At 55.5% G+C, this 22,371-nt stretch overlaps 2 protein-coding genes across 2 annotated transcripts in view; both read left to right on the top strand.

The window, feature by feature from the left end:
* The window catches only part of Spint1 (serine peptidase inhibitor, Kunitz type 1), a 120,570-nt gene that overhangs the window by 77,505 nt on the left and 20,694 nt on the right, over positions 1-22,371 (top strand). The window lies entirely within an intron of this gene.
* Positions 11,811-21,876, top strand: Dll4 (delta like canonical Notch ligand 4). Its single transcript, XM_028885962.2, has 11 exons — positions 11,811-12,299; positions 12,408-12,680; positions 13,164-13,221; positions 14,044-14,310; positions 14,653-14,713; positions 14,804-14,934; positions 16,710-16,879; positions 17,054-17,273; positions 18,490-19,192; positions 20,222-20,330; positions 20,860-21,876. Exons 1-11 carry the CDS (start codon positions 12,234-12,236, stop codon positions 20,863-20,865), a joined length of 2,064 nt encoding a protein of 687 aa, XP_028741795.1. The 5' UTR covers positions 11,811-12,233; the 3' UTR covers positions 20,866-21,876.

Raw genomic sequence — 22,371 nt, forward strand, 5'->3', positions numbered from 1 at the left:
GTATCCCCAGGGGGACATCACGGGCGAAGGCCCCGCAGCCCGCTTCTCCTTAAGTATCAGCGCTGACCCTTGGCCTGGGCAGTGGGGAACAGCCCTCAGAAGCTTGGAGTGAGGGGGCCTAGAAGGGAGGGGGTCCAGTCCCAGCTGCCTAGCTATGGGTACTAAACAGGCCGCGCCAGGGGCAGCAGAGATGGGGGCGCTCCACCACCTGCTTTTCCTTGTTTTGTTTTCGGGGCACTAATTACTGTGCTGAGCTTGGAGCGGCCTAATGAGGCCGTTTGGATTTCCTGTTGTTCTGGCTTCCCAAGACCCTTAAAGGGCCAGCATCACACTACGAGTAGGCCCTGGGTGGGACAGGGGTGAACGTGGAGGGGTTCTCTCTGGTCTCAGCCGGGGCCATGAGTTGAGGAGGAACCCGTTCAGTTCACTGCTCCCCCAGCCCCTAGGAGTGCCCACCCAGAAGTGCCCTCACCGGAAACAGGAGCCTAAGAACCTTGCGGTTTGGCCAGGGCTCAGGGTGGGGTGAGCGAGGCAAGGAGGCCAGAGCTGTGGAGGAAAGGCCGGTGATGTCACCAGTGCCCAGACTGTGAGAACCACTGCTGCCCCAGGCAGGAGGGAAACGCTGTGACGTCCTGTCGTGTCCCCCCCTCTTCCCACTGGAAAATAAACACTTGTTGTCTGAGAAACCCGAGCCGCTTCTGAAGGGCAGGCTGTAGATCAGGCTACCCCTCAGACAACCCCTCTGGACCACACCAGCAAGACCTGCAGAATGCATGCAATCCCTTTGCACTTTGGGGTTCTCAAGAGCCGAGCACTGGGGATGTCTGGGAGCCCATTCACATGCCACATGCCACAGGCTGCAGCTGGGCTGATAGGCAGGTGAGGGGACACCATCTGTCTGCTTGAGTCTCCCTCAGATCTGAGGCACGGCCTTGGCCCCAGGACCTATCCTAAGTGCCACTTGGGCTGTAAATGTCCAGGCTGCAGATTCCCTGGGTCTCCAGGAGGCCTGGCCTGCAGCACCCTCCCCTACAGACAGGGTGACGACATTGTTGTTCTTATGCTACAGGGACTTCCGCCTGAAGTTCCGGCTGCTAAATGGTGGGAATGCGGGTCCCCGGGACAAAGCCGGCCTGGTTCCCGCAGCCACCTCAGAATGGACGGAATCCCCATTGTGTATGGGCGCCCCATGCCCGCCCTCCCTTACCCTCACCGGACATGCCAACAAACAGCTCATTGAGCCTGGGGAGGGGCCCAGAGAGACAACAATGTCCCCCAGTAGGCCATGGTAGTGAGCTCAGCTGGGGGTGGAGGGCTGCCATGGAGGCTGGAGGGCGATGATCTCAGCCTTGGGAGGGTTGGCCAAAGTGACAAGCTGACCTGAGCCTGGCCTCCCCAGGGAGGCTGAGAAGGGCTGACCCTGCAGCCTCACTCTGACTGCCCCACCCCCATGCTGGGAACGGACCAGGACTTCCCATGTACTTAAACTACCCCTGCCCACCTGCTGGCACCAACGAGGTGCAGCCGGCAAGGCCTTGGAACCCAGGAGACTGATCCTGGACCCAAGAGAAGGGTGGACACTTGCTCTGGCCCTCATGGAGGTCTAGACCAAACAGCTCTCCCCAACCCACAGCCCGCACCGATCACAGTAGAACTTGCAGATAAATTGGCAAATGTACTTTCTACGACCACATCTTCCAAAGGAACCGGGGCAGTCTGATGGGCGGCAGCGGCATTGAAAATCCTGTGCAGGAGATATTCAAGCCCTTAAATAGTACAGAACTGGTCCAAGTGCCCTGGAGAGCTCATGTGTAGAACTTTCCTGACATATGGCCTCGGGTCATTCTCCCCAAACACCTTTGTGGATTCCAGGCTTGATTAAACCCTGTCTCCTCATTGGTCGAGCAGGGCAGCTTTTGGGGGAATAGAGGGAAGTGAGATTTTAGCCATGAGAGTACGTAGTCCAGCTGCCTCCACTCTACAGAAGCTGGACAAGCCAGGTGTGGGTTTGCAGAGGATGATGGAAACGGGGGGTGGGGGAGGGTGAGGGGGAGTGGGGGGGGGGGCGGGGAACGTGTCTTTAGGCTTGAGAGGTTGGACCAACGCCTGGATTCTAGCATTTTAGACCACCCAGCCGTCCACCCATGGAAGCTGTCTGCTCAGGAGTAGACCTGGGCATTTTGGTACATTTGGCCCCCGGCCTCAAATGCAGGAAGGCGTGGTACTTCTGGCCTCTCTGCATCTCCCCACACTACACCCCTACACTTTCTGTACACCACTGCCCAGGGGTGGCTGTCCCAGTGCCTCTGCTCAAGAGCCCACAGTTGAGGCTGAATCCATCTGCCCGTGGTGTTTACCCACACCCTGACCACTAAACTCACATCCAACCTCACCAGGCGGGACTCTGCCCTCCCCAGCACTGCCAGCCCTCCCTTCTCAATTCCTCCCTTATCCTGGGCCTCTCTGCGCTCACCAGGAATGTTCTCCTTCCCTCTTTCCAAGCACTGCTCTTGGACTGGAGAAATGGCCGTGGTTAAGGGTACTTGCTGCTCTTCCAGATGACCAGAGCTAGGTCCCTGGCATCCAGGTCAGGGCTCACAACCACCTGCATCTCCAGTTCCAGAGCCTCTGCTATCCTTGTCTGGCTCTGACCTGCACACATGTGGGACACACTAACACTTATGTATAAATACATGATTCAGAAAAACAAATACAACAAAGATCCGTTTTTTGTTTGTTTGTTTGTTTGTTTGTTTGTCTTTTCAGGTAATGCTGCCTCCTCTGAGCCGTGGGTCCACAGGCTAGCTAGCACATTCTTTTTCTTCTTTCTTTCTTTTTTTTTTTTTTTTTGAGACAGGGTTTATCCGTGTGGCCCTAGATGTCCTGGAACTAGCTCTACAAACCAGGCTGGCCTCAAACTCAGAGATCTGCCTGCTTCTGCCTCCCAAGTGCTGGGATTAAAGACATGCACCGCCACCAGTGCCTGGCTTCTCTTTCCTTTTTAAGATATATTAATCAATTCGTTCTCTCTCTCTCTCTCTCTCTCTCTCTCTCTCTCTCTCTCTTCTCTCTTACACACACACAACACACACCACACACACACACACACACACACACAGTGTTTATGTAGGGGTCATAGGACAACCTCAGGTATTAGTCCTTACCTTTCGCCTATTTTTTTTTTTTTTTTTTTTTTTTTTCGTATTTTTTTTTTTTTTTTTTTTTTTTTTTTTTTTTTGACAGGGTTTCTCTGTGTAGCTTTGCGCCTTTCCTGAGCTCACTTGGTAGCCAGGCTGGCTCGAACTCACAGAGATCCGCTGCTCTGCTCCGATGTGGGATTAAAGGCGTGCGCCACAACCGGCTCGCCTTATTTTTTTAAGACATGGTCTCTCATTGTTCTAGATCTTTCTTCTCTCTCTCTTCTCTCTCTCTCTCTCTCTCTCTTCTCTCTCTTTCTCTCTTCTTACCACACACACCACACACACCACACACACACACACCACAGTGTTTATGTAGGGTCATAGGACAACCTCAGGTATTAGTCTTACCTTTCGCCTTATTTTTTTAAGACATGGTCTCTCATTGTTCTAGATCCTTTCTTCTCTGCTTCCATCTTCCTGTAGGAACAAGGGATTACAGACACATACGCTGCTGCACTTGGCTTTTATGTGGGTTCTGGGAATTCAAACTCAGGTGTCCCCACTTGTACAATGAGTACTTTACCCATGATCCCTCTCTTCAGCCCGCCACATTCCTTTACTTGTGCCTCCATCTTGTCTCCACATCCCGTGGAAAAGAGTCAAATCACTTGTTCCCTTGTGGCCTCACACAGCAGAATTCCTCCACAATGAGGCGGCTCTGGTACCCAATCTTTCCTTTTTTTTTTTTTTTTTCTTTTTTCTTTTTTTGTTTTTCGAGACAGGGTTTCTCTGTGTAGCTTTGGCGCCTTTCCTGGAACTCACTCTGTAGACCAGGCTGACCTCACACTCACAGAGATCCGCCTGGCTCTGCCTCCCAAGAGTGCTGGGATTAAAGGCGTCCGCCACCACCACCGCCACCACCCAGCCCCAATCTTTCCTTTTTTTAAAAAATAATTATTTATTTTTATTTTATGTGCATTGGTGTTTTGCCTGCATGTATGTCTGTGTAAAGATATCAGATTTCCTGGAACTGGAGTTACTGCCATGTGGGTGCTAGGAATTGCACCTGGGTCCTCTGGAAGTCAGTGCTCCTAACTGCTGAGCCATCTCTCCAGCCCCTCGTACCCAATCTTTGTGCATATATGTTTCATCCATGTTTGCATGTACACACATGCATATGAACTCAGTGAAGCCTCAGGAAAACGAACCACGAACTACAGGGCCATGCTGTGGGAGTGTGTGTGTGTGTGTGTGTGTGTGTGTGTGTGTGTGTGTTACTGTGGATTGATCCTAGGTCTTTGTGCATTCTAAGTACATGCCTTACTACTGAACTGCGAACCCAAGCTCTTGGTAGCATTGGTGATGGATCTGTCTCGGCTTCCCCCAGCTTTCTCTAACCAGAGAGCTACAGTGCTGAAAGGAAATATGAGGCCCTAACCGAAGAGAGGAAGTTGGGCACAAGGCATCTCGGGTTCTCAGATGCCAAGGTGACTCCAACCATGGGGGTGCTCCTGTGACCTGAGAACGATCCCGGAGAAGGGTGAGTGGGCACACAGTATTGAGGCCTCTCTATTGCTGAGCTGTATATAACTGAGACCCTGGGATGGGCAACCCTGACTTTTCACCATTGCTCTGGAATTCCCTACGAGTACCTAAACCTTGACTTTCTTACACCTACAGGGCCGCAGGAAGGCACTCAATGGCCCAAACTCCTTGGAGCTAAGAGGAAGCCCAGTTCCTGTTGCCTCTAGGCCTGTCTGGACATTTTCCTAGATACTGGGCTGGAGGTTCTCTGTTAACCACAGGCAGGTCAAGTTATTCATTAGCAAACATCAGTATGCAATTCTCATTAACTCCAGGGGAGAGTTCAACCTGGATTAGCAACTGGGATACATAGTGTAGACACCGTCACAGGAAGTTTTCCTGTATGTCTAACCTAAATCCTTCCTGCCACCATTGAAGTCCACTTCCTCTTATTCTGCCTGTGCTGGGAGAAAGGGATAGCTGGTCACTGTCCTCTGCTTTAGACCATCACCTACTTGACCATGGCCGTCAGATCTCTCCTTAGCTTTCTCCAGGGAACAGTGATCTGCTGGATCAAGCAGCTGTTCAGAGTTGGCACCTGTTCCCAGTCTCTTTCTCTCGATGTGAGAAATGTGCAACCTACTTCCTGGTTCAGGCCTAACCCTTCCTTCCAGGAGTCTGGGCACTAGGGCTGAGTAAGCCCCACTCCTGGGTTCCTGCTGGTAGACAAAGCCAGGGGTGTGGTCCCATCCCCCACTCCTTGCTTGTCCTGGGTGGCAGCTGGGATCAGAGATCAGAGATCAGGTCGGGAAATGAGAGGGCAGAGTTGCTTCCAAGAGATGAATTGTGGGTTCGTGGGAGAAGGTGTAGGGCACAACAGCACACAGGGACTCCAAGGGTCAGGTACGGATGGGATGCAAGCTAAGTGAAGCTGGAAAGACCAAGGAGGGTGGAGAGCTTGGCCCTGGGAAAGGCCACGGGGAAAAGTAGACCTGTGGAGAGGGCCATAGAGGTCAGCCTGGCGAGAGTGGAGGCCAGCCTGGTGAGGGTGGAGGTGGTGAGGTGGAGGTCAGCCTGGCGAGAGTGGAGGCCAGCCTGGCGAGGGTGGGAGAGAGGAGGTCAGCTTGGTGAGGGTGGGAGAGAGGAGGTCAGCCTGGTGAGGGTGGAGGTCAGCCTGGCAAGGGTAGAGGTCAGCGTGGCGAGGGTGGGGGATGAACAGATGAAACAGCTTCTTTGGAAAGACTAACCTCAGGATGAGGAAGCCAGGCTAAGAGAGTGAACTGCCCTGCCTCCTGCCACTGCCACATTCTTCAGACGAAGTTGTCTTCCATGCAATGACTGGACACTGAGGAACACACATCAGGAGGCCTCCAGCCTGACTTGTGGTTTTGGTTTGGGATTTTTAAAGACTTTTTTTTTTTTTTTTTTTTTTTGAGACAGGGTTTCTCTGTGTACTTTTGGTGTCTGTCCTGGATCTCGCTGTGTAGACCAGGCTGGCCTTGTACTCACAGAGATAACCTGGCTCTGCCTCCCGAGTGCTGGGATTAAAGGCATGTGCCACCATTGCCTGGCTTAAAGACGGGGTCTTATTTTATAACTCTGGGTGGTCTGGAACAAGCTGGCCTCAAACTCACAGAGATCTGCCTGGCTCTAGATTTTATTTTTCAAGTGTGAGTGTGTGCTGTGTGTGGTGCCTGAGGAAGTTAGAAGAGGGGTCAGATTCCTGGATCTGGAGTTACAGATGGCTGTGAGCTGCCTGACGTGGGTGCTGGCAACCCCACTGGGGTCCTCCAGAAGACTAGACATAACTAAGGATGGCCTTGAACTCCCGATCTCCTCTACTTCCATGTGCTGGGATTACAGGCGAGTCCCACTCCTGCCAGCTGAGCCTGGGGTCTCTCGGCAAGGTAGTCCTGAGCCTTCCCATCCCTCCCCTCCCTGCTTTTTGGTAGAGTATGGACAGGAAGGAATGGGGAAGGGGAAACCAGGGCTCTGGGCGAGCTGCCATGGAGGCTGCCTTAAGCCCCAGCCTCCTCTATGGCTGGAAATACCCGATGTGTGGTTCCTGGCCCCAGCTTTCCAGGCATCTCCTGGGTTTGGCAGATGTAGCTGAAGCAGCTGCCCGGTCATCAAGTTGACCCTGGCCACCAGGCTTATCTCAATTCTGCAGCTGCCAAGTCTGTGCCTTCTCTTTCCTTCTGTCTTTTTTTTTTTCCTTTCGTTTTTTTGAGGCAGGGTTTCTCTGTGTGGACCTAGCTGTTCTCAACTCAGAGATCTGCCTGCCTCTGCCTCCTGAATGCTGGGACTAAAGGTGTGTGCCACTACCACCCCCCTCCTGTCTTTTTAAGCACTCAAGAGGCCTGAGGAAAGCTTCCCACTCATCATGAACAGTTAAAAAGAAGCTTCCAGAACCCTTAGCGTCTCCTCTCAGGCTTACTGTCTCTCAGGCCCTAGGTGCTCTTACTGAGAAAGAACACTTGTCTCAGTCCCAGGCCCCATTTGATCTGAGTGCTCTGGGAAAGCCAAGTCTGAAACGACTCCAGGCCCTAGGTGCCTGGGGCCACGGAAGAGGAAATGGGAGGCCTGCCTGGCCTTACAAGAAGCCCAGGCAGTACTCCACCATGCCCAGTGATCCTGCCCACTTGGTATCCTTTATTTGGCATACGATGGGTCATCAGGCAAGAGCAATCGGCCAGCGGACAGTGTACCCAGGAAGTGTGTTCTCTTGGGGACATGAGAAAAGCTGGACCTCTCCAGTGGCCAGCACCCTCAGTGATCAGATTGATTCGGGGATGCCTCTTCCTTCCTGAGGGCCACTGCTCTGAAAGACCACCTCAGCAGGAGGGGCTGCCTGGGTGGGAAGGTTCTCTTTGGAAGGCCACAGTGTGGACAGCTATTCTCCAGGATGTTCAGTCGGGAACTTTATCACAGTCATCCTACAAAAGGCCTGAACTCTTGACTTCTCACACTTCGCTCTCCCACCCCTCCTTCTGCTCCTCATGCCTCTTCCCTTAGGAGTGTGTCCCTGTCTTTTTTCCTCCTCTACCTCTGAAATGCATTTGTGCCCCCCCGCCCCCCCCCCCCCCCCCGCCGTGGCCTCTGGCTGTCTTCTGTTGCCTAGAGGGAAGGAAAGGAACTAAAGTATTGTTGGAGTCTTGCAAATGCACAATCGAAAGCAGTCCTTTGCTCTCTTAGGTCACCATTATTATCACATCGCACAGATGAAAAAGCAGGTGTAGAGTCGTGGTTAAGTTTCAAGCCCAGGACCTCAGGGCCAGGTCCCAGTCATACTCATTCACCGGACCCCAAGCCACGTCAGTACTCAGCCTTGCTCGGTCCCCTTCAAGTCAGAACCCACTGTGACTTAGAATACCATGCCCCTCTTCTCTTCCCAGCCCTTCGGTTTTATCATCAGTTCCTGCATCCTGTTCCTTCCTCGAAGACCCCCGCCCCCTCAGCCAGTCCTCGAGGCCAATGCTAAATCATCATCTTCCTCTTTCTTCCCTTAGCCTCAGGCCTATTCTCCCAGGACTCCACTCTGACGCTGGGCAAAAGCTCGACGTATGCAGTTTCGCAGTTTCTCGAAGGAGCAGTAGGGAAAAGTGCGCCTCGCTGCGGGGCGCTGCCTGCTGAGCGGGAATCCAGATCCTAACCGCTGGCTCCCCTCGAGGGGAGGGGGAGAGGGCGGAGGTGCTTCTGCGGCGGCATCTGTCCGAGGCGGGCGGGAAGCTGCTGCATTAAATTGTAAAATCGATTTATTGACCGGCAGGTGCGAGCAGCGGCAGATGGAGAGCAGCGCTGCCCGGGCGCATCTGCGGGGAGCGGCGGCATCGATCCTGGCCCCCTCTGAAACCGTTCGTCCTGGGCCTTTCTGTCGGTTCACTCCTAAATGCAGGGCCAAGGTCGGAGAAACTGCGGCGCCTGAGTGGCTAGAGCAGTTCAATTCCCTTCCCTGTCCCCTCCTGGCCCCAGGGCCCGAGCTGCGCCCCCGCGGCTGGCAGCCTCTGCCAGCCCCACTGCCCCAGTTGGCACGCGGCGGGCCAGCCTGACGCGTGGCAGCGCCCTGCGGCAGATGAGGCACGCGCCGGCCTCATTTCAATGTGAATGGATCGAATGAAGCAGCCATGTGGCAGCAACAGTTTGCAAATCTCCCCGCCTTCTGTGCAGCTCCCCGGCCGCGGCTCCCAGCACGTGGCCCCTTCTCCGCAGCGACCGCAGCAGGGTCTCTCAAGGCTTAAGCGCCCCGCCCCAGACAGGCCTGCGTCCCCGCCCCCAGCCTGTCCTGCGGGCGCAGTAGCCCAGACCCCAGCTCGCCTCTACCCGGGTGCAGTGTGCCGGGTCCAGACCGCTGTCCCTTGGGAAGAGTAGTGGCCAAGAGGAGGGTTAACACCGCGCTGGAGGTCTCTGAGCTGCGCCCGTGGCTCTGGGGAGCGCTCATAGGCTTCCAGCGGGGAAGGAGGCCCGAAACTTCCCCCCAATAACCTGTGGCTAGTTTGGAGACACAGCTGAAAGAAAACTTTGGCTTTTTTTTTTTTTTTTTCACTTTCAGGAGTTGGTTCTGCATAATTGGAGAAACTGAGAAGTGGCGCGCACGGTGGCCGCGAGGAGGGAACAGTAGACGCAGAAAACTTGTAGGGAGAAAGGCTTTGCCTGGCTTCCCCAATACTCGGGCTTCAGAGCTGGGAAATGTGGAGGATGCCATGGAGTGGAAGAGCTGTGGACTCAAGAAAGGGCTGCAGTTTATGGGGACCCAGGTCGGTCTGGCTTAGGGACCTATGGAATGTCTACATGAGGGTCAGAGTCAGCTGGCCCTGACTAGGGACCAGGTCCACAGTGACCTGCCATCCTCCCGGCCTCCTATGGACAGTCTCACGACCTTCCATTCCTTTGAGTAACCAGGACCGTTGCCTTTCTTCCACTTAGGAGTCGGTTCTTTTGCTCATAATGAGGGAGTGGGAGAGATGGACTCGAGAAACATTCGGTACACATTCCTATCGAGCCATGTGGGTAAAGATTGAGCCCAGCAGATAGGAACTCTAGCAGGGAGGGACCCAGGGCTCCGAGTGGTGCCCTGACCAGGTATGAAATCTCAGGGATATTGTGACTAGGCGCTTCTAGTGAAGAGGGAAATGTAACACTTTCCTTTCTGAGTCAGAAGTGTTCTAGGTGGATGGCTTACATTGCCCATTTTTGAGGAGAACACTGATCCCAACTTTTGTTTGGTCCTTGACTATTTGCAAAATATTTTGGCACACTAACGTGTATGAGGGAGTAGAACACTTCCAAGAGTAATAGATACCCTGTGTGGATGTAGAGGTCTCCCTTGAGAGTTAGGCAAGTGCCAGCGTCAGAAAGAGAGCACGTGTTAATGAACTCCCAGGCTAGGATTTTGGTAGAAGAGCTAATAGAGCCTGGTAGGGTTGCGTGCCAGTTCCGGGGAGAGAGCGGGAGCATCCCCTGACATCCTAGGCAAGATCTAGGGATGCACAGAGGATGCAGAGAGATGATTGGGAAGTCCACTTGCCAGGACCGCCGGGAGGTACGCCCCGAGCTCCCCCTCCCTCGGGCCTGGGGCTCGGCTTGCCCATAACCTACATTAACTCGCTAGTGCAGCCTGGGCCCATCTGCCGGCCCCCGCCCCACCTCGGTTCCCCACGCCAACCCGCTCGCGCCAGATGGTGGCTGGGAGGGGTGGCCGTGCGTGGGGGACCCCGGAGCCTGTCTCCTCACCTCACCCCACCCCCACCCCACGCTCAGAACCTCATGTTCCTCACCTCCCCCCCCCCCATCCTCCATCAGCACCACCGAAGTCAAAAAATCAGACCATGTTCGTCATAGGCAGCTGTTGGGCTCCTCTTCCCCTACCATGGCCTCCCTGGGGCTGGAGCCGCGTCCCCCCCACCCCACCCCCCGCCCTGATCTTATCGTCCGACGACAGCCAGCCATCACCACGCGGGAGGGAGGGCTGACAGATGAAGCCACAGTGCCCCCACCGCCCTCAGTGCAGCCCAGAGAGAGTTCTCTAGCACCCCCGAGACTGGGAGAAGCCAGCCCTCCTCGGTCTGCGGCCTCCGGGGAGCACGGCGGGGTCTGGGAAAGCAGCTGCAGGGTTTGCACTCAGAGGCCACCCGGGAGAGGCGCGCGTGCGACGTGGGTGAAGACGCCCGAAACTCAAACAACTTGGTGCGCCTCCAGTTCCACCCTACATCCTGCCCTATGCAGAGAGAGAGAGCTGGGCCTGCTCAGCCTCAGGCTCTCTCTCCTGGCCTCTCTCGGGGTCCGAGAAAACCCCGCAGTTAGGAAAGTTCCTCCCTACCCCAGCGGAGCTAGGGGGACACAGGTCGGGGCCAGCATAGGCGACGACGGAAGCCCAAGCGCGACCCAGGTGAGGTAGGCACTGAGGGAGAGGCCAGAACTTCATTACCATACAGCTGAGGACGCCCCCCCACCCCCATTTCCAGAACCACGCCCCCCACCTCCCTTTCCGACCACTAGTCCTGGTGCTAGCACGAGCCAGGAGGTAGTGGGGGTGGAGAACAGAAGAGAGAAGGCACGCGCTGGGCACGCCCCGCGGCTGGGGAGTGACACGCCTACCAGGTGCCGAGAAGACCCGAGTCTTAGACGCTTGGCCCTTTGCCTTGCCTGGAATGGCCACGGAAAGGTTAACGCGTCCGACGGCTTCCCCGCGGTGCTGGGGACGCGTGGTGGGTGGGTGCTCTTAGGCTGGAGGCCAGCCAGGCACGAGCTACCTACAGTCTGGGAAGAAGAGGGAGCTCCAAGTCCCCTGGCGCGGGTTTTCGCTTTCTTGGTTTAAGCTCTTCCCACCTGCTGGAGGACTATAGGAAGCTAATGCCTGGAGCAGATCCACCGCCTGCGGCGACCCCTTAGCGTTTCCACCCCGGGACTATCCGGGAACCACCTCACCTCCCGCTGCATCACTGGGCTACCCTCCTAGCCTCTGGTGGCGAGGGTCTCAGCCTTTAACCAGCCGATCTCTGAGGGCTGCTCCCTGGGCACGCGCAGAGCTGGGAGCCCAGAGGTTGGAAGAGGGGCGGGGACCTGCGCCCTACTGGCTAGTTGACAGGGGGAGCGGCGGGGGCGGAGGCCCCCTCCGGTGGGTGTTGGGACTGTAGCCACTAGAGGCCTAGAGGGGAGGGGAGAGTGACCATGAGTCTGTCTGAGTGACAGGCTGCGAAGAGGAGCCAATATATATAAGAAAGGCTCCGGAGCCAGCAGGTTTCAGTAGCGGCGCTGCTCGCCGGCCAGGAACCCGAGGCCGAGAGCCTCAGCCAAAGCCGCTTGGGTGCAGTGTACCCCGGCCCTAGTCCGCTGGAGGCCCTAGGATTAGCTCCAGGACACAGGACTTAGAGCGACCACCGCCCAGTCGCCTTCACCTGGAATACCTACGGAAGCATCGAGCCGCCGCCGAGTTTTCGAGAAGGCGACCGGGGAGCAGAGTCCCGAGAGGAATCAGCTTTTCAGGAACTCGGCGGGCAGACGGACGTGCTGGAGAGCGACATCCCGAAGAAGCCAAGTCAGAGCCCCCGAGGGGAGAGGACAGCCCAGGGAATGACGCCTGCATCCCGGAGCGCCTTTCACTGGGCGCTGCTGCTGCTGGCGGTACTGTGGCCGCAGGTAACGTCCCGCGCCCTCTCCGCCCCTTCCCGCGGCGCTCCGGGCTTGCGCCCCGGCGCCAGCTGAACCTGACCGCTCTCCTCCCTCCTTCTCTCGGTCCCCGTGCAGCAGCGCGCTGCCGCCTCCGGCATCTTCCAGCTGCGGCTGCAGGAGTTCGCCAACGAGCGCGGGGTGCTGGCCAATGGGCGGCCCTGCGAGCCCGGCTGCCGGACTTTCTTCCGCATCTGCCTGAAGCACTTCCAGGCGACCTTCTCGCCGGGACCCTGCACCTTCGGCAGCGTCTCCACACCGGTATTGGGCACCAACTCTTTCGTCATCAGGGACGAGAATAGCGGCGGTGGTCGCAACCCTCTTCAACTGCCCTTCAATTTCACCTGGCCGGTAAGCACAACCTGGGAGACCACCGAAGGCAAAAAAAAAAAGAGCGCCCAGAAACCAGAACCTCTCTCCAAAGGGCACCCCCAGGAGACCCCCAGGGGCTCTTTCTCTCCTGCTCCCCCTCCACACACACACCTCCATTCTCTCATAAGACCATCCCGGAGAGGGCTTTCACTAGTCTTTCTTCCACCCAGTTAGTTCTTGGGATACGAGTTTCATTCCCAATACCCCCACGCTGCACCACCCGCCCACTCCCAGTTCTCACTTACACTCTCGCATCCCACATTCCCTCCTCCCTCCCTCCCCTGCCTTCTCAGCTCGCGCGCTGTCCTGCGCGAACACCAGTTATGTTGACCCGAGCTCGGTAACTGTATCCTGCAATTAGATTAATTAAACAGGCTGCTGCGAGGCACCCCCTCCTTTCCTGCCCTGCTCATATCGCTATCTCTCCCCCCACCCCCACCCCCACCCCCTTTTGCTTCCCAGGGTACCTTCTCACTCAACATCCAAGCTTGGCACGCGCCGGGAGACGACCTGCGGCCAGGTGAGTATCTCACTCCTCAGCCACAGGGGGGCGACATCACACGGCGCCGAAAGAGTTAACCAGTTATAGGCGGGGGAAACGCGGGCTTGGGGGTGGGGGCCAGGACGCTTAGCTTGGCCGGAGCTGCGCCCCGCGCTGGACGCTCGGATTCCGCTTGCTGCCTGGACTCAGAGCACAATTGCGTTTCCTGCGGGTTATTTTTGGCGTGGGAACGCGGGGAGCACGGCGGTGAGAAAGGCCGAGGCTGCCAGCGCCGCTGACGGGCCCCTTCCTGTATTTTACACCTTTTGCGAATTCCGCTCCTTTGGAAAGGGAATAATGGCTTTGGGATGTTGTTCTGACACAGAGGAAAAGGATATTTCACCAGCACAACAATTCTCACTTTGAAAAGGAAAAAAGAAAAAAAAACATTACCTACCTTTGGAGCAGAACCCCTGAAACCGCACCAAAGATCTCCTTGCTCCCGAATCTCGAATCAGAGAGCTTCCCCCTTTTAATTTTTTTTTTTCCATTTTGACCTCTTTTCCTCTTTCCCCTCCATATCTGCCTCCACAACCCTGGGATATCTTAACATCCGTCTATTGTACCCTTTCTGAATGCTATCAAGCCCCCTGCACATGCACACACCCAGGGAAGCTAAGTAGCAAGACTCTGGGACCCTCTGCCCTGTGCTTACTGGCAGGTGGGGTTATCGGGATAACTAGTCTGGTTGCTAACTGACCCGCCGCCGTAGTCTCGGTGAAGGAGATAGTGGGCAGCAGCAGTCTCTGGCTCTCTGTGTCGGGCTGCCTGTCTTTCTCTGACCCGATCCTCTCTTTGCAGAGGCGTTACCAGCTGATGCACTCATCGGTGAGATCACCATCCAAGGCTCCCTGGCTGTGGGTCAGAACTGGCTGTCAGATGAGCAAAACAGCACCCTCCCCACGAGACTGCGTTACTCCTACCGGGTCATCTGCAGTGACAACTACTATGGAGACAACTGTTCCCGCCTGTGCAAGAAGCGCAATGACCTCTTCGGACACTATGTGTGCCAGCCAGACGGCAGCCTGTCCTGCCTGCCGGGTTGGACGGGGAAATACTGTGATCAGCGTAAGCAGCCAGGCCCCCACTGGAAAGGAAGGGAAGGGATGTCCCCCCCCCCATGAAAGTGGGTCTGTGCTGCCTGGGTTTCAGGACCACCTGGGGATGCTGTAACCTAGGACTCAGAGCTCCTCCTCAGGGGGCATAAGGCCACGTGGACCCCTATTCTTCATTCCATTCAGCATGGTTCTCTCCCACCCCTTTGTCCCTGGTTCCCATTCAGATAACCATGGCTCCTCTTGGAGGCCAATTGCATCCAATTCCAATAGTAGGAAGTGAGCTCTGGAGAGCAGGAGGGAATATTGAGGCTTTGGTACCCTAACCTCATCCAGCCCTGTTTCCTTTCCCTAGCTATCTGTCTTTCTGGCTGTCATGAACAGAACGGCTACTGCAGCAAGCCAGCAGAGTGCCTGTAAGTTGGGGACAGGAAGCGGGCGGGCCAAGGGGGACTCTTCCTCTTAACCAGGCCTCCCACCTTATGCCCCGACTTCTTGTCCTGCAGCTGCCGTCCAGGTTGGCAGGGCCGCCTGTGCAACGAATGTATCCCCCACAATGGCTGTCGCCACGGCACCTGCAGCATCCCCTGGCAGTGTACCTGTGACGAGGGCTGGGGAGGTCTGTTCTGTGACCAAGGTGAGTGAGGGGAGGAGAGATGGGGTGGCGGGGGGGGGGGTGGGGGGTGGGTGGAAACTTGAGACGGTGACTGGACCCTCTTTCTTGGTGATCACTAACTGGCTTCCCTATTACTGTTCATGGATCTTAGGATGTGTGTGTGTGGTGTTGGGGATGGACCTCAGGGTATCAGACACACTAGGCAGTCCTCTACCTATGAGAGAGCTGAGCCCAGGTCAGTCTTGGTGCTTTTAAAGGCTCTTTTCAACTGACCTAGAATGGGATGGTAGGACGTTCTCCTCCAGGTACAGAAGAGCCAAGGTGACTGAAAGAGGCCCAAGGGGTAACAGCTTGGCAGCCTGGAGCTCATGCTCATAAATTCTAGCAAGACCAAAGAGAAAGGGAGGCCGAGCTCTGTTCCTCTTTCTGCCTTTAGTTACCGATTAACCCTCTGAGTGTTTGCTCACCTTCCAAGGCTGTTTGAGCGGCTCTCCCCAAACAGCTGTCTGGTGGGGTGTGCCCACTGGCCGCCCTGGGCTGGGGCCAACCTGGGCCTCTGGGTGGAGGGAATAGCTAACTGCCTTTTTTAGTGTGGGCACAGCCACCTGCCTTTCTCCAGTGACACTTGCCAGGCAGCTGCCCGGGCTACCTGGCATTTGACGGTCGTTACTCCTCTGCCTACATAGGAGTCTGTGAGCCTATTCTTCCACATCCCTGCACCAGCTGCATCCTCTCCTCCTCAGGGTCAAGCACTGTGCCTGCTGTCATGGAGACACTGCACAGGCCTGGCAAGAATGGGGAGGGGGTTGCCATGCTGGAAAAAGCTTGCCTAGGTCCTGACTTGTTGCCAGCATGGAATTTAGTCCTTGTATGCTCTCTCTCTCTCTCTCTCTCTCTCTCTCTCTCTCTCTCTCTCTCTCTCTCTCTTTCTCTCTGACACACAGAACGTCCCCCATTTTCCTGTCCCCAACACACACACACACACACACACACACACACACACACACACACACACACACACACACACCTGGTCCCTTGCTCTCCCTTTCTGCCATCCATATTTGCTCCCAGGCGATACAGTCGTATACTCATTATATGCAAACACAACCCTTATAGGCCCTCTGTTTGCTTTGTCTGGCTCTCTCGCCTTGTTCTTCTCCAGAAAGAAAATAAATAGCTATCATTCAAAATACACTTTTTTTTTTTTCAAGACAGGGTTTCTCTGTTTAGTCCTTGCTGTCCTGGAACTCGCTCTGTAGACCAGGCTGACCTCAAACTCAGAGATCCACCTGCCTCTGCCTCCCGAGTACTGGGATTAAAGGCCTGCGCCACCACCGCCCAGCCCAAAATACACTTTGAATACCTCCTTTAGAAAAGGCCTAGTCTTAACTGTGGTGGCTCTCATCTTCCTGCTACCCTTCCCACGTGTTGAAATTTTACTCCTTCTTCTGGGTCCTTTAGGCATACAGCTCCTCCATGAAGCCTTTCATGGCTTCCTCATTGACGAGGGGCCTTAACTTCACCTCCTTCTCCTCTTCATCCCGCTGTGGCTGGCCGTGTGTGTGAGCTTACACAGCGGCACATTGACCAATTGTGCTTTGTTTCCAACTCTCCTCTATTTGTACAGTTTCAATGTGGTTTAAGGTACTTCAACACTCATGATTTCCCTGGCAGAGGAAGGGGGATGCCTGGGCCTGGAAGACGTTGACGCTTCTTTGGGTCAAGTCTGGGCTGACTTTGCATGTAGGTGGGAGAGTTTCTGATCCCACTCAGCTGGTGGCTTCCTGTCTCCACAGATCTCAATTACTGCACTCACCACTCCCCATGCAAGAATGGAGCGACGTGTTCCAACAGCGGCCATCGGAGCTACACCTGCACCTGTCGCCCAGGCTACACCGGTGTGGACTGTGAGCTGGAGCTCAGCAAGTGTGATAGCAATCCCTGTCGAAATGGCGGCAGCTGTAAGGTGAGACTCAAGCCAGCTCAGGGAGGCAGAGGTCTAACCAGGGAGCGTCCAGGTAGTCTTTGGATAGGCATCCGTGGATAGGCACTATGGGCGAGCAGAGGCTAACTGCCAACCTCATCTATCCTTGCCCCATCCCCAGGGTCTAACTGTGGCCTGTTAATGGTCTCTCTCCAGGACCAGGAGGACGGCTACCACTGCCTGTGTCCCCCAGGATACTATGGGCAGCACTGTGAACACAGCACCCTGACCTGTGCCGACTCACCCTGCTTCAACGGGGGCTCCTGCCGGGAGCGCAACCAGGGGGCCAGCTATGCCTGTGAATGCCCCCCTAATTTCACTGGCTCCAACTGTGAGAAGAAGGTCGACAGGTGCACCAACAACCCATGTGCCAATGGTGAGTCCCTTCTGTCACTTTACCAACCTGCTGAACTGGCCTGGGGCCAGAGAGCCTGCGAGAGAGTCAAGAGAAGAGAGAGACCTGTCTGCTACTCTGGGCAGACTGAGTGAAATGGACTCTCCTTTGCTCTGGAGGGTGAAGAGCTTGCGTAATTGGGGGTGGCTCTTTGGAAGAGAAACAGGTCAGCAGCAGGCCTTAGGTGAGAGGTAGTACCCCATCCTGTATGACTTCCATTCTTATTCCCATGGGTGAGCCCTGATCTAACTAGGATAGCCAAGTGGCCCTCCTTAGGAAGCCTTGAATTAGAAAGAAGGATTTAGGCCGGGTGGCGGTGGCACACACCTTTAATCCCAGCACTCGGGAGGCAGAGGCAGGCGGATCTCTGTGAGGCCAGCCTGGTCTACAGAGTGAGTTCCAGGACAGGCTCCAAGGCTACAGAGAAACCCTGTCTTGAAAAACCATAAAAAGAAAGAAAGATGTTGGAGGCTTCCCGTCCCTTCTCAAGGGCCAGTGATGGTTAGAGCTCTGTACCTCGACGCCCCATCTTTCCCCACACTCACCTAGAATGAGCGTGGCACAAAGTGTGTAGAATATCAGCACTTTTTGAGACACAAAACACGTTGTGTCTCCATGCACTTGGTTGACCAGCGACTGTCTGTAAGACAGGCAGGCAGCCATTTGGGAGCTGTTGAGGGCCGGGGGGTGGCAACGTAACCTGTTCACACTCTAATCCCTCAAGCCGCAGTTTTATCATCCCTGAACAGGAAGATGTAGCTAAGTGTCTTTGGTGAGATTGTGAAGAGTAAATGATGCTTGCGCCTACCTGAGCGCTTCCTGTATGTAGTCTGTACTGGCCTCTGTGTCTTCCCTGCCTGATCCTCAGAGCTACCTGGGAAGTTTAACAGCGGAAGAAACTGAGGCTAAGGGTCAGTCAGGTAAAACCACAGGCGTCAGATCCTCTGCTAGAGAGAGCAAGCCAAGCAGATCTGTCTTACCCTAAAATTCTGTAAGTTGCCAGAAACTTATACAGTAGTCCACCGAGGCACGGAGAACCAGGGTCAGCGGAGACTTTGTACAAGTCTCTTTGTAGAAGGGTTCTGTCCGTGCAGTCCGAACACACGGAGGCAGAAGGCTTAAGCCCACAGATTAGGCCCCATGCCCTTCACCTGTGAATTTGCAGGCTCTTGCTGACCTGGGTCCTGTGTCCTTACAGGGGGCCAGTGCCTAAACAGAGGTCCGAGCCGTACCTGCCGCTGCCGACCTGGATTCACGGGCACCCACTGTGAACTCCACATCAGTGACTGTGCCCGAAGCCCCTGTGCCCATGGGGGCACTTGCCACGATCTGGAGAATGGGCCAGTGTGCACCTGCCCTGCTGGGTTTTCTGGCAGGCGCTGTGAGGTGCGGCTAGCCAAGGATGCTTGTGCCTCAGGGCCCTGCTTCAACGGGGCCACCTGCTACGCTGGCCTCTCCTCAGACAAGTTCGTCTGCAACTGTCCTTACGGCTTTGTGGGCAGCCGCTGCGAGTTTCCCGTGGGCTTGCCACCCAGCTTCCCCTGGGTCGCCGTCTCGCTGGGTGTGGGGCTGGTGGTACTGCTGGTGTTGCTGGGCATGGTGGCGGTAGCCGTGCGCCAGCTGCGGCTTCGGCGGCCGGACGATGGCAGCAGGGAGGCCATGAACAACTTGTCAGACTTCCAGAAGGACAATCTAATCCCGGCTGCCCAGCTCAAGAACACGAACCAGAAGAAGGAGCTGGAAGTGGACTGTGGCCTGGACAAGTCCAACTGTGGCAAACTGCAGAACCACACATTGGACTACAATCTGGCTCCAGGGCCCCTGGGCCGGGGGACCATGCCTGGGAAGTATCTTCACGGTGACAAGAGCTTAGGAGAGAAGGTGCCACTTCGGTTACACAGGTGAGCCGTCCTTGGAAGCCCGGGGCTTGGCTGTGGACCCTTCCATAGTTTGACTGGGTCTCCCGGGCTGAGCGGGAGACTGGCATCAGGCCCTGGCTGCTTTTAAACAAGTAGGGTTGTGGTACTGACAGCAAGATTCTCCACTTGCCTCTCTGTAGGGAGCCAGGCACAGTGGCACACGCTTGTAGCCCTAACTTAGGCTGAGACAGGAGGATGGCAAGTTTGATGCCAACCTGGGCAACAGAGCAGATCATTCTCGGAAACAAAATGAAAGGGCTCAGAGGGTAGAGGCACCTGCTGCCAAGACTGGTGACCCGAGTTTGACCCCCAGGCTCCACATGGGGAGAAGGGAAGAAGAGCTTCGGCAAGTTGTCCTCTGACTTCCACACTGGTGCGGTAGCAGGCACACTTTCACATGCGTGTGTACACACACACACACACACACACACACAAGTGTAACAATTTAATAATTTTTTAAGAATTCCTCTAGGGTTTTTTGGTTTGTTTGGTTTGGTTTGGTTTTTTGAGATAGAATTTCTCTGTGTAGCTTTGCACCTGTCCTGGAACTCACTCTGTAGCCCAGGCTGGCCTCGAACTCACAGAGATCCGCTAAGCTCTGCCTCCCAAGTGCTGAGATTAAAGGCGTGCGCCCCCACCGCCCCACCCCGGCTTCTTCTAAGGGTCTCTTACTAGGGAAGTCCCTCTCGCCCGCTCACCTGTTCTTCACTCCCAGACACCAACTGTCCACTGCGTGCGTATCTCTTGTGACTTCCATCTTTCCACAGTACGGCTTGTCTCTAGTGGCAATACTGGCTTTTTCTAGGCCTGTGACTTTTTTGGTTTGGTTGAGTCCCGTGGCTCTCTTGGGGGCCAGCATTTGAGCATCCCCAGCCTGCACCATTCTGGACCACTGTAGTAGGCAACCTTTAACTCTCGGGGGTCTAGATCAGCTCCTCGTTGTACCTCCAGGCTCCTCCCCTTCCCCCTCCCCCTCCCTCATTCTTACCCGCCTGTCTTGTGTTCCTTCAGTGAAAAGCCAGAGTGTCGAATATCAGCGATATGCTCCCCCAGGGACTCCATGTACCAGTCAGTGTGTTTGATATCAGAAGAGAGGAATGAATGTGTCATTGCCACGGAGGTAAGCTGGCCTTCCCCGTCAGCATGTCCCCTCCTGCCTTGTGTGGATGGAAAAATGTCCTGCCCACGAGCAGCCTCCTGAAGGGGTGGGTCAGAGACCTCTTCCTTGGTGCGTGGTGGCCCTTGGGTCCCCTGCTGGTCTCATTACCACAGAGGGTGTGAAACAGGAACCAGGTGGCATGCCTGACTCGGCAGCTGCACCAGTGAAAGGGACAAAGTTAAGGAGCCAGGGGAACCTCGGGTAGGGCTAGGAAGGACAGCCATGGCGCCGGCTACCTTTCAGGAACTATTACCCAGCTAGCTGCCTTTGGGTGAAGCCGGTTGCCTATGTCTGCCCGCTCCTTGCCACTGGCTTCCTCCATTGTCCCCCCCACGTTAGTGCAAACCCCCAGACACTTGTATATCTTAGGGCAGAAGACTGAGGGGACTGCCCCTCCCCCAGCGACTTCTCCCAAAGAGGCCCAGAGCATCCCCGGAGACAGGGCCTATCCCCAAGCTAACCATCTTCCCATCTTGTATGTGCTCCCCAGGTATAAGGCACGAGCCTACCCAGACCCCAGCTTCGGCCCAGCAGCTGGGCCTCCCTTCTGCATTGTTTACATTGCATCCTGGATGGGACGTCTTTCGTATGCACAGTGCTGCTCTGAGGAGGAGGAGGGAACGGCATGGACTGGACAGACTGTGAACCTGCCAAGAGTTGCACCACCCTGCAGGCCTGCAGGCGTCTGCCTGGCCTCAGATGGGCAGCCCCCACCAACAAGGGAGCAGAGCCAAGGAGCCAGGGGAACATCTGTTGAGCTGATGTCCAAGGTGCCACTTGGACTGGCTCTGCCTGCAGTGGCCATCACGGGGCTCTTGACTGTTCTTCGAAGAGAAGCAGTGGCCCAGTTGGTCTCGGAGCTGCTGTGGCTTCCGTGGGCATCTGTGTTTCCAAAGTGCCTTTGCCCAGGTTTCATCATGACTGCTGGGCCCAAATGGGAGAGGAGAAGGAGGCTTGCAAGGGACGGGCCTCCCGTAGGCAGGGAAACTGTGGAGTTTGGCTTTTGGCAGGAGCTACCCAGGGCGTGAGGTGAGACAAGTGGTTCCTGCCTCCAACCGCAGCATGTGGGGTGCCACTGGCCTAGACCCTCTGGCCAAAAGTAGATAGCGCACCTCTCACTGGGCCTGGTGCCTCTGCCTGGTGTGGACAGACAGGCTTGGGGCCTGCCCCCTTTGCCAGCTAGGGTTTTAGGCCTAACTGGGGAGCTCAGGGCTGTTATGAGGGAGACAGCGGGTGCTGCTGTGGCCTAGGCCCTTTCCTCCCCCATGCCCATTTCTGTGCCCTTGAGCCTGGGCTCCATCAGTGCCCACTGCTGCCCCAGACCACCCTTGAAGCCGATCTTCAGAAATCAATAATATGAGGTGTTTTTTTTTTTTTTTGTAGTTTATTTTGGAATCTAGTATTTTGATAATTTAAGAATCAGAAGCACTGACCTTTCTACATTTTATAACATTATTTTGTATATAATGTGTATTTATAATATGGAACAGATGTGTACAGGAAACTATTACTTCTGGGTCCTGTCTTTGTCATGGTAGAGTGGGAATCTTCTCCCTGCTTTCCTACCCCAAATGGTCGGAAGACCCTTCTCTTCTTGCTGTTGAATGCCCTCCTGGGACCCCCAGGGCCTGTGCATGCTTGGGTTTGGTATGCTGTGTGGAAGGCCTGTGTCTCAGTCCGGTCTTTGGGGATCCTAGCCTCATCCTCCTTATCCCCAGCCTAGGCTAACCTTCCATGCCTGGGGACTTTGAGACTGGGTACCCCTACCCCACTTTATTCTCCCAGCATTCCATGGGGCTATATTTTCCCTGACTGGAATCTCTCTCCCCTTTCCCCAAGCCCGAGAAGAAGCGTGGGGGCCTTGATTTGCTCCTGTTGCGGAGGAGTCTCTCGTGACTTATTCAAAAGGCTCTCTTATTAGATAATGAGTTAAGTCCCCTCTGAGTACTTCCTCCTATCCCAGTGCCTGCTCTTTCCTCGGTACTCGTGAGGAGTTGATCTG

The sequence above is a fragment of the Peromyscus leucopus genome, chromosome 4 (assembly GCF_004664715.2).
Source record: "Peromyscus leucopus breed LL Stock chromosome 4, UCI_PerLeu_2.1, whole genome shotgun sequence".
Classification (NCBI taxonomy): Eukaryota; Metazoa; Chordata; class Mammalia; order Rodentia; family Cricetidae; genus Peromyscus; species Peromyscus leucopus.

Coding starts and splice junctions, on each gene's coding strand:
- Dll4 (XM_028885962.2), top strand. CDS start 12,234: ATGACGCCTGCATCCCGGAGCGCCTTTCACTGGGCGCTGCTGCTGCTG. Junction 13,222..14,043: donor GGGAGACGACCTGCGGCCAG/GTGAGTATCTCA, acceptor CTCTCTTTGCAG/AGGCGTTACCAGCTGATGCA. Junction 14,935..16,709: donor AGGTCTGTTCTGTGACCAAG/GTGAGTGAGGGG, acceptor CTGTCTCCACAG/ATCTCAATTACTGCACTCAC.